The following is a 13303-nucleotide window of genomic DNA, read 5'->3' on the forward strand; positions in this document are numbered from 1 at the left end:
TATTTATTGAACTCAGAGTATTATAACATCATTAAAACTGTAATAACCAATAGATCATATTTTGCATTAAATAAAAGCAGTTAGATTATGTTAGTTTTAAAATTGTGTGTAAATCCAATGATACATTTACTTATGGTTGTGGTTACATGGTTACTGTGGAAATCTCACAGTAGGATAACCATGCAGAGTATGCATGAGTGTATTTCTGTTCAATGAGCTTTCCTTCTTTAGAACCGTAGAAAACATGACTGACATCGACTCGCTTTTACAAAGTAGATTAAACTAGTAACTACCTAATTAGTAATTAAACTTTCCTTGGACGTTTTTGAGGTAATCCCGAATGCTGCAAAAAAAGTATACTAAATTTATGGCAACAGTAGTTTGACACATGGCTAAACATATATGGCTGTAAAATGAAAAGTAAGAGAAAATCAGCTGTGATTAAAACATGTCTGAACACAAAGAAAAAGAAAATCTTTATTTTTCTTAACAAGATACATTTAAGGATACAGACGGAATAAAAAAACACTTGAGAAAAGTTTTTGTGGCATGTTAGTCTCTCCTTTTACAAATATCAGCCCACAGTCCCTTCTGAATGTCCCCCCCCAAACCTGTTGAAAGGGACATGTTTGTGCATGTAAAAGCAATCTGTGATTATGGAGCAGTTACACGCTTTCCTTTTTCTTTAAAAAAAAAAAAAAAGCCAATTTTTTAAAATTTACACAGCTTTGTACAAGCTAAACTCCACACATTTTTCTTTTTTGAAAAAACTAAGTCCACGTTGGGACCAAATGTGTAAAACCTGTGTAATACCCAGTTACTGCGGATATTCCATCAACTCTTAAGCACCAAATTAACAACTTCCTTTCAGTGCTCGCCATTTTAATAAAACAAAGTGTGGGAATAAAATCAAAGATGAATAAACACATAGAGGTGGTGATGATCAACACATCCAAACCCCAACCAGAAATCTGGCTTCTGTTCGGACAGTTGTAAAGAAGAGAGTTAAAGCCACATGAAGAACTTCTTGGTCAACATTCTGAAAATAAAAGAAAAATAAAATCTCTGTTCATTTCTTATTGCTGCTTAATCTTTTTAGAAGATGACAGGTTGCATAAAATCATTCATTATTCAATCCAATATTAGGGGGATTAACAGTAATAGTTGAACGTCGCCCAACTTTTGTCACCATTAGATCTCTTCTACACCTGCAGCGAAGCTAAAAGCTAGCTGTATGCTAACAATACGACAGGTTGCACAGCCACACACAGGCCATGCCCTTTTCCTCCAGGGTGCCAGAATCACAGGGATGTCAGGTGGATTCTTTACCAGGTTTTAAGGCTGTGATTGCAGTCAAAACACAACAGGAGGCTTGTTTGAGGAGACTCTGCTGTTTTTCTGTGGAACTTCTAACAGGTTGAGCTGGAAGAAGTTGTGTTGCTTAGAAATATGTACCTTGATACCAGATTTAGTTGTTAAATCAAAACAGGCAACTAGGAAAAAGTGAATCTAGGCTAATCTGGACCATTTTCCACTTGCTCAGGGAAAACTGAAGAATTCAAAACCCTTCTGCTTGTTTAAATATTGATGGCTGACACTGAGCCCCTCAGTTTGGTTATAAGTTTATTTCTATTTCCAGCTTAACTTTCTTTCAGCTCAAATGTTTGAGCTCTCCAAGCTTCCATGCCACAGAGGAAGCTGTGCACCTCTCAGATCAAACTAAAATGATGACAGATGGACCAGACTCTGTGATCACTCTGACTAAGGACACATCTGACCAACATACATCCTAAACGGCTCCAATCACCCAGTCCTCCCACTGCACTCAGCAGCAGACTGAAATGAAGAGGGGGAATTTATTTACAAAAACATATGAGATGCAGAAGAAAATCAAAGTGTGCTTCATCATCATCGTTTTGGGGCGAGAAATTTAAATTACAGTTTGTATAAAAAGGGCTGTTTAATAATCCAGGATCTGCAATAAAAACACTACAAACGTTGTGATTGAGAGCATGTTAATGTGGATCTGCTTTTTTTAAATAAGAAAAAATATTCTGTCATCTGTGTGTGTGTGTGTGTATGTGTGTGTGTGTATGTGTGTTGAACAAGACAACTTTAGGGAGGAAAACAAGGTAACAAGAACTAAAGAAAACATTAAAAGATGAGAGTACTTTATGGCAATGTGTGCTGCCTGGAGGTCTGAGCCACAGCACCCTTAACTGTCCCCTCCCCAACCCCGTGTCCCGTTAAAATAACCCCCATCAGGCTTCAGTCTTCCAGGACAATGGGCTCGCTGGTACTTGAAGGAAGAAGTGGCATGGCCAAGGAGCGGGGTGGGGGTGGCAGTTTGATTCGGACCAAGAGGTGAGGTTTCCTTGCTGCCCTACGCATCTCTGACTGGGTGAGATGTTTCCTCAGAGCCCTGATGGAACAAGAGCACCACAAACATTAGAGAGGAGTGTCCCTTCCAAGGCTCTAACTGCCATGATGATGTTTATCTTGTTATGTTGGTTGTTCTGCTTTTTATCATCCAACACATAAAAACCTGTATTAGTCAACCTCTAATTATTTGTATAATAAGAATAAAACGTTTATTGAAAATGTTTCTTTAAGCTCATACATACAGTATATGAACATCACGACTTGAAGTCACCGTGGTGGTCAGATTAGTTAGCAGACTAGGTAAAAATGGGTGAAAACCTTCATCATAAGGCCAGTTTATTTTACAGCAGCAGCTCAATCTCACTGGACATTTTAGAAAAATTCAACCTTTAACTTGAGTTTGTTTTATCAGTGGAGAAAACAGCCTATAGTAAGAAATACATATTTTTAACAAAATCACAATTATCAATACATCTGCTGTCAATACTTTGTACAAACCCAATTTGTCTTAGACAGAAGTCAGTGTTCCCCTACAACCATCCCCCTGGTTGGCTAAGCCTACTGGTTTTCTACTGGGTTTAGGTCTGGGGACTGGGATGGCCGTGGAGGAAGGTTGATTGTGTGTCTAGTAAACCATACCTGTGTTGATTTGGCCACATGCTTTTGATCATTATCCTGCTGTAAGACTCTGACAACCTGTTTTCAGGTTCTTGGCAGAGGTGTCAAGATTTTTAGGAGGTTCACCTTCCAGCAGAACAATGACCCGAAGCATACTGCTAAAGCAACACTCAAGTTGAAACATTTAAATGTATTAGAATGGCCTAGTCAAAGTCTAGACCTCAATCCAATGGATAATTTGTGGTTAGACTTGAAGATCACTGTTCACAAGCACAAACATCCAACACAAAGGAGCTGGAGCAGTTTTGCCTTGAGGAATGGGCAAAAATCCCAGTGGTAAGATGAGGCGAGCTCCTAGAGACGGATCCAAAGCCATTTGCAGCTAGAGTTGCCATAAAAGGTGACTTTACAAGGTACTGACTTTAGGGAGAATGAACAGTTGTGCACATTGCTATTTTTTGTTATTCTGTCCTGTTTGTTGTTTGCTTCACAATGAAACATCTTAACATTTTCAAACAATCCATTTCAGTCCAGGTTGTGAGGCAAAAAATCATTAAAAATACTCGGGGTGGGGTGGAGGGTTCTTTCCATTGAATAAATGGGCTCAAATCAAACATTCAGCAGGATACAAATGTGATAAAAATAATTATTTCAATGCTTAGAACTAATCTTTACCAGGTTGGCTTAGGGGTGCCAACAAATGTGGCTGGCACAACCGATTAGCTCAACAATGGGATCATGGATTTATTAGAAGCCTGTGGTGAAACAGTTGTTACATTTACCTGGTGTCCTTTGTGGCCACAAACACCACAGGATTGGGAGCCTCTCCCTGGCTGACCTTCTGCCGCTTGATGACTGACTGGGAGGTGGTTCTCATGCCTGATGTGTACGGCCTCCCATTGGCTGGGTAGGGCACCCCTGTAACCTGTTAATCATCAGAATAATAAAGGGGTAAGCAAACCAAGCTAAGGTCACATCGTACATACAGGTCCTTCTCAAAAAATTAGCATATTGTGATAAAGTTCATTATTTTCTATAATGTCATGATGAAAATTTAACATTCATATATTTTAGATTCATTGCACACTAACTGAAATATTTCAGGTCTTTTATTGTCTTAATACGGATGATTTTGGCATACAGCTCATGAAAACCCAAAATTCCTATCTCACAAAATTAGCATATTTCATCCGACCAATAAATGAAAAGTGTTTTTAATACAAAAAACGTCAACCTTCAAATAATCATGTACAGTTATGCACTCAATACTTGGTCGGGAATCCTTTTGCAGAAATGACTGCTTCAATGCGGCGTGGCATGGAGGCAATCAGCCTGTGGCACTGCTGAGGTCTTATGGAGGCCCAGGATGCTTCGATAGCGGCCTTTAGCTCATCCAGAGTGTTGGGTCATGAGTCTCTCAACGTTCTCTTCACAATATCCCACAGATTCTCTATGGGGTTCAGGTCAGGAGAGTTGGCAGGCCAATTGAGCACAGTGATACCATGGTCAGTAAACCATTTACCAGTGGTTTTGGCACTGTGATCAGGTGCCAGGTCATGCTGAAAAATGAAATCTTCATCTCCATAAAGCTTTTCAGCAGATGGAAGCATGAAGTGCTCCAAAATCTCCTGATAGCTAGCTGCATTGACCCTGCCCATGATAAAACACAGTGGACCAACACCAGCAGCTGACACGGCACCCCAGACCATCACTGACTGTGGGTACTTGACACTGGACTTCTGGCATTTTGGCATTTCCTTCTCCCCAGTCTTCCTCCAGACTCTGGCACCTTGATTTCCGAATGACATGCAGAATTTGCTTTCATCCGAAAAAAGTACTTTGGACCACTGAGCAACAGTCCAGTGCTGCTTCTCTGTAGCCCAGGCCAGGCGCTTCTGCCGCTGTTTCTGGTTCAAAGGTGGCTTGACCTGGGGAATGCGGCACCTGTAGTCCATTTCCTGCACACGCCTGTGCACGGTGGCTCTAGATGTTTCTACTCCAGACTCAGTCCACTGTTTCCGCAGGTCCCCCAAGGTCTGGAATCGGCCCTTCTCCACAATCTTCCTCAGGGTCCGGTCACCTCTTCTCGTTGTGCAGCGTTTTCTGCCACACTTTTTCCTTCCCACAGACTTCCCACTGAGGTGCCTTGATACAGCACTCTGGGAACAGCCTATTCGTTCAGAAATTTCTTTTTGTGTCTTACCCTCTTGCTTGAGGGTGTCAATAGTGGCCTTCTGGACAGCAGTCAGGTCGGCAGTCTTACCCATGATTGGGGTTTTGAGTGATGAACCAGGCTGAGAGTTTTAAAGGCCTCAGGAATCTTTTGCAGGTGTTTAGAGTTAACTCGTTGATTCAGATGATTAGGTTCATAGCTCGTTTAGAGACCCTTTTAATAATATGCTAATTTTGTGAGATAGGAATTTTGGGTTTTCATGAGCTGTATGCCAAAATCATCCGTATTAAGACAATAAAAGACCTGAAATATTTCAGTTAGTGTGCAATGAATCTAAAATATATGAATGTTAAATTTTCATCATGACATTATGGAAAATAATGAACTTTATCACAATATGCTAATATTTTGAGAAGGACCTGAATAAGTAATTTGTGGAGTGTGAGAAACACTGACCGCATCAAAGCCTCTCTTTCCCAGCAGGCTCTGGGCCACTCGAGGCTGGCTGACCTGGTTCCTGTTGATGGGTGTTGGAGGACCTCTGGATGCCTTTAGTTTCAGAGGAGCTGAGATGGCTGAAGCAGAAGATGTGATGAGGTGAAACAGCTTGCAGTATGTTTCAAAAACAAGCTGGTCGGAGATTTTCTACAGACCCTCATTAAAGGCATTTACCAGAATAAAATGTATACGACTGGAACTGTGTCAATGCCCTGGTATTAAAAAAGAAACTGGTGTAAATGTGGGTTTGTGCAAAATGAGCCGATTCCTGCGGTCTAGGTCTTCAGTGGCACAACCTCCAAACTCAGCAGCAAATAAGTAAATAAGCTAATAAGCTTTTTGGTTTTTTTGTGGCACCGGTGGCCTTTATTTTTAATATCTCTCCAAAGTAGGCAGAGAGGAAGTGGGGTGGAGAGAGGGGGAAGACATGCAGCATAGCTCTTTGGGCTGGGACTCAAACACAGGACTGCTGTGTCGAGGACTGAGGCATCTATATATGGGTCGCACACTCCACTGCTAAGCCACGCCACGCCGCATCCAAACATACTGTTACTTCAAAGTAAATTCAGAGGTTATATCCTGGTACCATGACTCACCTAAATCCTTCACTATAGTGGCCAGAGACTGTCGTGGTATCACCTTGCTCTTTAAAGGAGATTTGGTGGCTTTGGGCAGCCTGATCATACCTGAGGAAACAGACACAGACAGAAAAAACATGATCTACATGATCTATTTTTTAGAAAGCACTCAATTTCAGTAACATTCATTTATCTGTCTGAACATTCCTAAAGTGTGTATTCATACACTCAGCCTTGACAGCGTTGGCATTGATGGAGGCATAAGGTCTACGTGCTGCACGCCGTGGCTGCAGGATGTCCTCACACACCCGCCGTGCCACCCGAGTAAGCTTGGTGGTCTGCAGGATGAAAGTCTGGCGGTTCTTGGCCAGCAGTTTGGCTCGGCCCTCGTTGCGAGTGAACGGCGACATGCCTTGGACCTCCTGGCGGGTCATGTGAGCGCGAGGGCCTGACTCCTAAACAGAAATTGAACAGAAGATGCAGGGAATTGGAAATGCAAAACGCTTCCGAGGGAATTTAACAAACAATGTCCATTGTTAGCTCACTTACAGAGCCGGCTCTGGCTGCTCCTTCTATCTGAGTGGGGGTCTTCAGACCTCCATATTTCTTCCAGTAGATCCAACAAGAAGCACAAAGTCTGCACTGCATGTTAGGAGGGCCCCAGGCATACCACTGAGGAGACTGCGCCGCTGGATGAGAAAGGAGGTTAGACGCCATGCTCCACCAATAGTTCGACTAGAAAGCACCGCAGAGGGAAACTTTCCAGCAACCTTATGTGTCAAACTGCATTAAACCGACAGTTCAATTAAAACTCTGCATCAACAGTGCCTTGCTGAAGTTTTCACAACACTGGAACTTTTCCACATATTCTTACATAACTACAAACTTCAGTTATTGAGATGACATGTGATAGACCAGCTGAATGTTGAGCATCATTTAAAATCTTCTGCAAATAACCACCTGAAGAGTGTGGTATGGATGTATAGAGGGCCTCCTTGTCTCTCATACTATTAAATGAAATCAGTAAAACCCACACTGTTTCATAAAGTCTTCTTATTAGTAAATGGAGATCTATTGCATGTAATGTAACCTGAGAGAACATTAAAGAGCATCATGAAGACCAAGGAACACACCAGGAAGGTCTGAGATACTGTTGTGGAGAAGTTTAAAGCCGGATTTGGATACAAAAAGATTTCCCAAGCTTTAAACATCCCAAGGAGCACTGTGCAAGCAATCATATTGAAATGGAAGGAGAATCAGACCACTGCAAATCTACCAAGACCCGGCCGTCCCTCTAAACTTTCATCTCGAACAAGGAGAAGACTGATCAGAGATGCAGCCAAGAGGCCCATGATCACTCTGGATGAACTGCAGAGATCTACAGCTGAGGTGGGAGAGTCTGTCCATAGGACAACAATCAGTCGTACACTGCACAAATCTGGCCTTTATGGAAGAGTGGCAAGAAGAAAGCCATTTCTCAAAGATATCCATAAAAATTCTCGTTTAAAGTTTGCCACAAGCCACCTGGGAGACACACCAAACATGTGGAAGAAGGTGCTCTGGTCAGATGAAACCAAAATCAAACTGTTTGGCCACAATACAAAACGATATGTTTGGCGTAAAAGCAACACAGCTCATCACCCTGAACACACCATCCCCACTGTCAAACATGGTGGTGGCAGCATCATGGTTTGGGCCTGCTTTTTGTCAGCAGGAACAGGGAAGATGGTCAAAATTGATGGGAAGATGGATGGGGCCAAATACAGGACCATTCTGGAAGAAAACCTGTTGGAGTCTGCAAGAGACCTGAGACTGGGATGGAGATTTATCTTCCAACAAGACAATGATCCAAAACATGAAGCCAAATCTACGATGGAATGGTTCACAAATAAACTTATCCAGGTGTTGGAATGGCCAAGTCAAAGTCCAGACCTGAATCCAATCGAGAATCTGTGGAAAGAGCTGAAGACTGCTGTTCACGAACGCTCTCCATCCAACCTCACTGAGCTCCAGCTGTTTTGCAAGGAAGAATGGGCAAGAATTTCAGTCTCTCGATGTGCAAAACTGATAGAGACAAACTCCAAGTGACTTGCAGCTGTAATTGCAGCAAAGGGTGGCACTACAAAGTATTAACGCAAGGGGGCCGAATAATATTGCAGGCCCCACTTTTTAGTTTTTTATTTGTTAAAAAAGTTTGACACATCCAATAAATTTCATTCCACTTCATGATTGTGTCCCACTAGCTGTTGATTCTTCACAAAAATTTAGAATTTTATATCTTTATGTTTGAAGCCTGAAATGTGGCAAGAGGTTGAAAAGTTCAAGGTGGCCGAGTACTTTCGCAAGGCACTGTAGCAGCATGCAGTGAAAGGTGCTTCTACAAACTATTGACTCAGGGGTACTAAATGCATCCCACACTGCTCAGGTTTGTATTTGTAAAAATGAGTAAAATTAGGTCATCCTTTAGTTCCTGATTGCTAGTTAAAGACATAGTCCCTAGAATCATCAGTAGAAGCAAAGCTGGGGGTCATTACAAAACTGCACTAATGACATTGTCTCTGATAACAGCTATGCAATATATCTTCTCACCATCCCACAGTCTGCCCTCAGCTGAATATTGTGACACTTATGAAGGAATTGGCCCCGATAATCACCAGAGATTTGTCTGGAAAGTAAAAAGTCACCATGGAAGAATGCTCCTAGAGTTAGAGCTCAGAAAACTAAGTGGAGATGAGATTCAGATTCAATTGACTTTTATAAATTATAAAATATTTAGAGTTATGTTCAAAATAACAGCAGTCAAACCAGATTAACCAGATCAGTCACTGTTCTTGGTAGAAATCATATCACCACTTGGTAAATAATTTACTGGTAGGTGTTGTAGAGTCATAGAAAACTGTTATTAATTTCGTAGTATGTGTTGTTTCTGTGCAGGAACTGTTCAGTGCTGAATTTAGTGTTTTTTGCATCAGGAACCTTGTTAGGCAGCTGAGGGGTCCTCAGGAATAATATATAGAGCCGTTTGCGCCATTTGGTTCATTTCTCATTGATGCATGTCAGCGTTTGTGATAAAGCTGGGTTGAAATGAGGTGTTAGCAATTGCTAATTACTTTCTCTGATATGCTAATGAGACGCAGACTTCCGTGCTAATATAAGCTAATGTTATTTGAGTAGCAGTGTTTTATTTGATGTTCAATGTGCTACTGACTTCTATATTGTCATTTAAGTTGAAGCTAAGCTAATTGAACATGTGCTTATTAAGCTAGCACTCCTTCTCATTGTAATTTATTTTTGTTTATTTCCAGATACCAGACAAGTGGATAAAACAGACATTTAATCTGACAGAAAGAAATAAGAAACATTGAAGAGACAAATGAATGACGAACGTTAAGCAGCAAATATATGCAACATCAAGCTGTATGCGAATTGAAGTGTGCGTCATCATTAAAGCCACGTTAACTGTTCTCCTGTGTCTGTGTGGATGAGGTGTTCCAGCGAATTCCCTTAAAACCACATACAGTCGTAGTTCTCCGCAACAAAAACCAACATTAAGTACATGAATACTTCTGAGTCTGTGTCATTGAATAACTGGTTGAAAGAAGTGTGTTCAAAATAACAGCAGCCTGGAGTTCTGTTACTGAGGTCATTGATTGTGAGAAGAACCAGGTGACAATCAGATGGTCCTTATTGAAGGATGACTCCAGTACATGTTGCTCATGCTTTTCTCTCTGAAAACCTGAGAAAAATGGGTCATTCCAGGCATTGCTCAGAAAAATAGCATACTTTCAATAAAAAGTTGATTGGAGAGGTTAGAACGTATAAAATTTTGCAGAGAAAGATATACTGCTCAGCTTAAATGATCTCCAGCGCTTTACAATGGCAAGCAAAACCAGAGAGATGTGGAAGACAACTAGAGACTACCATTGAAATGGATGGAGGAATAGCCAGACTCAGCCAATGATGAGTTCCAGGGTGATCAAACAAGGTCTGAAGCTAATGTGCGGACTGTGACAATTAGAAAATGCCTGCATGAAGCTAATCTATCAGCAAGAACCCCCAAAAGTCCCATTATTAAAGAAAAGATGCTGAAGAGGGTATAATTTGCCAAAGAATACATCACTTGGCCTAAAGAGAAATGGAGAAACATTTTGTGGACTGATGAAAGTAAGACTCATTTTTTTGGGTCCAATGGCTGCAGACAGTTTTTGTCAGATGACCTCAAACACTGAATTCAAGCCACAGACCACTCTGAAGACAGTGAAGCATGTTGGTTCAGTCATAACATGGGAATGGTTCTCTTCCTATGGTGTCGGGGCCTCTTTATTACATACAAGGGGTCATGGAATGGTTTGCATTAAAATACTTGAAGAGGTGATGTTGCCTCATGCTGAAGAGGAAATGCCCTTCAAATGGATGTTTCAAGAAGACAACGACCCCAAACACAAGTAAATGAGCAGCATCTTGGTTCCAGACCAACATAATCAAAGTTCTGGAGTGGCCAGCCCAATCCCTAGACCTTAATCTGATTGAAATTTTGGTTTTGAAATCTTGCAAAACCACAACGCACTCAGTGGTCTTGGGCTGAGTTGCTGGTCATGTATGAACCAGGTCTTCAGAGACCTGTTGGACCAGAACTAAACAAGGGGAAGAAGCTTCTTAGTTTCTCTGATCCTCAGCTCTAGAACAAACTCCCTGAAAACCTGAGATGTTTAGAAACGTTTGGTTAAATCAGCACTGACAACATTTTTGTTTACAACAGCTTTTGATCAAACAATCTGACTAATAAAGTGGTAAAAACAAGTATTTCTTGGTCTTTTTTTGTATTTTAACATCCGTTTCTTCAATGCTGTTTTATTTCCTGCCTGTAAAGCACAGCCATTTGTTCCACTTCACAGTTATCTTTGTGTTGGTCCTTTATATGAAGTCCAAACGAAGTTTGTGGTTGTAACGTGACAAATTGTGAAAAAGTTCCGTGGGTGTGAAAACCTTTTTGAGTCAGATCCACGTCTCCATTCAAATCAGGATGCATCATGGGATGTGAGTTTGTTGTTTACACTTACTGTGGCAGCTCTCACAGCTCAGTCCTTTCTGAAAGCCAGCAGCTCCATTCAAACCGGGCTTGCTGCCTGGCATCATGATCTGATTGGGGTTGGGTTTGGTACTGAATAACAGAGGACAGAATGGAGTTACCGTAAACTGAAAGATGTTTAAGCTGGAAGCAGATACTCTGTATAGCTGCTGATACTCACTAGGTGGGAATGTACACCTGTTTGAGCTTGCTGTCTGCCTCTGCTGCCTTTAGTCGTTTCTGAGAAAAAAAACATGGATGGTTGGTAAAAACCTTGTTGCTGATATGGGGAAAGAACTTCAGGTGTTCTTGTTGTGGTGTGATTTGCTGTAGACAGACCTGTTGAATGTAGCGGTCAGTAGTTTTCCACATATAGTAGAACTGGACTACGCTGGCCAGAGATTTCCAGGGCAGCTAGTGGCAAAGGAATGAACTCATTAGGTTACTGTCTGTGCCATCAACTCAGGCAACACATCAAACTGCAGCATAGCTGATAAACGCAAAGCTCACAAAGTCCTGACGGATGTCATTGAAGTCTTTGCCATATTTCTCCAGAGCCTCCTCAAACAGCATGGCCTCTGATGCGCTCCACTCTTCCATCTCATCCCGACACAGCACCGGGCCGCCCTGAGGAACCAGGGTGGACATGGCTTTGGCCAGGTCATAGCTGTTCTTCTGCAATGTGTCCATAGCATGGAACTAACAGGAGAGAGGAGATTAGGACACTGAGATGAATATAAACAAACCATAAAACCTGAAAACAGACAAATTACGTTTTGTTATACTTAGGAAAAAATACATAATACAGTATATTAAAAAGTAAATATGCATGTATTGTGCACCCTTTTTTCACCTTATTTCAAATTTTATTTTATTAATTTATTCGGTCAAAACTTTACACTAAACACCCCACAATGACCATGTGTTTTTTTTTACTATATTTTTATACATTAATTATAAAACTCAAATATAAAACCGTTTACAGGACTGGCCATGAAAGTCAAATTTGAGTTCAGGTGCCTCCTGTTTCCACCGATGATCCTTTAGATGTTTCTACAGCTTAATTGGAGTCCACCTGTGTGAACTTCAGTTGATTGGACAGAATGTGGTAAGGTACACACCTGTCTATATAAAGGTCCCCCAGCTGACAGATGTCAGAGCACAAACCAAGCATGAATCAAAGGAGCTGTCTGTTGACCTCAGAGACAAGATCGTCTGAAGCACAAATCTGTAGAAGGGTGCAGAAAAATGTCTGCTTCTTTGAAGGTCCCAGTGAGCACAGTGGCCTCCATCATCTGGAACCACCAGGGCTTTTCCGGAGCTGGCCGGCTGCCTTAACTGAACCCATGTGGTCACTCTATTAGAGCTTCATCGTTCCTCTGGGGAAAGAGGAGGACCTTGTGTAAGGTCAACCTTCTGTGGTCTGTAGAGACAAGGATTATTAATTCTTTGACATGAATGCCAGGCTTCATGTTTTGAGGAAACCAGCCACAGCACATCACGCTGGCAATACCTTCCATACAGTGAAGCATGCTGGTGGCAGCCAACATATCAAACGGAAAGGCTTCAGGACCACTCTGTGAAGGTCCTTAAGTAGCCTAGCCAGACCCCAGATTTTGGGAAAGATCTGAAGATGGCTGTGTGTTTGCCATCCAACCTGATGAAGCTTGAGAGGTTCTGCTAAAAGGAATGGGCCAAACCCTTCAAAGACAGGTGGACTTGTTGCACCATATTCAACAAACCCTGAGGCTGTAATTGCTGCCAAATGTGTGCCAACAAAACATTGAGCAAATGCTGTAAATCCTTCTGTAAATGTGATCTTTTAGTTTGTTATTTTGATTATATTGGCAAAGATATGGGTCGTTATGTCCAGACTTTTGAGGGAAAAGATGAATACATGTTGCTCATGCTTTTCTCTCTGAAAACCTGAGAAAAATGGGTCATTCCAGGCATTGCTCAGAAAAATAGCATACTTTGAATAAAAAG

At 41.6% G+C, this 13303-nt stretch overlaps 1 protein-coding gene across 1 annotated transcript in view; it reads right to left on the minus strand.

Annotated features, from left to right (window-relative positions):
• Nucleotides 1-464: 464 nt before the first annotated feature.
• mta2 (metastasis associated 1 family, member 2) overlaps nt 465-13303 on the minus strand; it is a 40710-nt gene continuing 27871 nt past the window's right edge. The window contains exons 9-18 of the mRNA XM_047385999.1: nt 11828-12016; nt 11657-11731; nt 11499-11557; nt 11310-11410; nt 6799-6938; nt 6476-6704; nt 6268-6357; nt 5630-5748; nt 3783-3925; nt 465-2422 (exon numbers count right to left, since the gene is read on the minus strand). Of these exons, the coding sequence (XP_047241955.1) occupies nt 2269-2422; nt 3783-3925; nt 5630-5748; nt 6268-6357; nt 6476-6704; nt 6799-6938; nt 11310-11410; nt 11499-11557; nt 11657-11731; nt 11828-12016 (1299 nt within the window). The 3' untranslated portion in view covers nt 465-2268. The remainder of the gene's footprint in view (nt 2423-3782; nt 3926-5629; nt 5749-6267; nt 6358-6475; nt 6705-6798; nt 6939-11309; nt 11411-11498; nt 11558-11656; nt 11732-11827; nt 12017-13303) is intronic.

The sequence above is a fragment of the Girardinichthys multiradiatus genome, chromosome 14 (assembly GCF_021462225.1).
Source record: "Girardinichthys multiradiatus isolate DD_20200921_A chromosome 14, DD_fGirMul_XY1, whole genome shotgun sequence".
NCBI lineage: Eukaryota > Metazoa > Chordata > Actinopteri > Cyprinodontiformes > Goodeidae > Girardinichthys > Girardinichthys multiradiatus.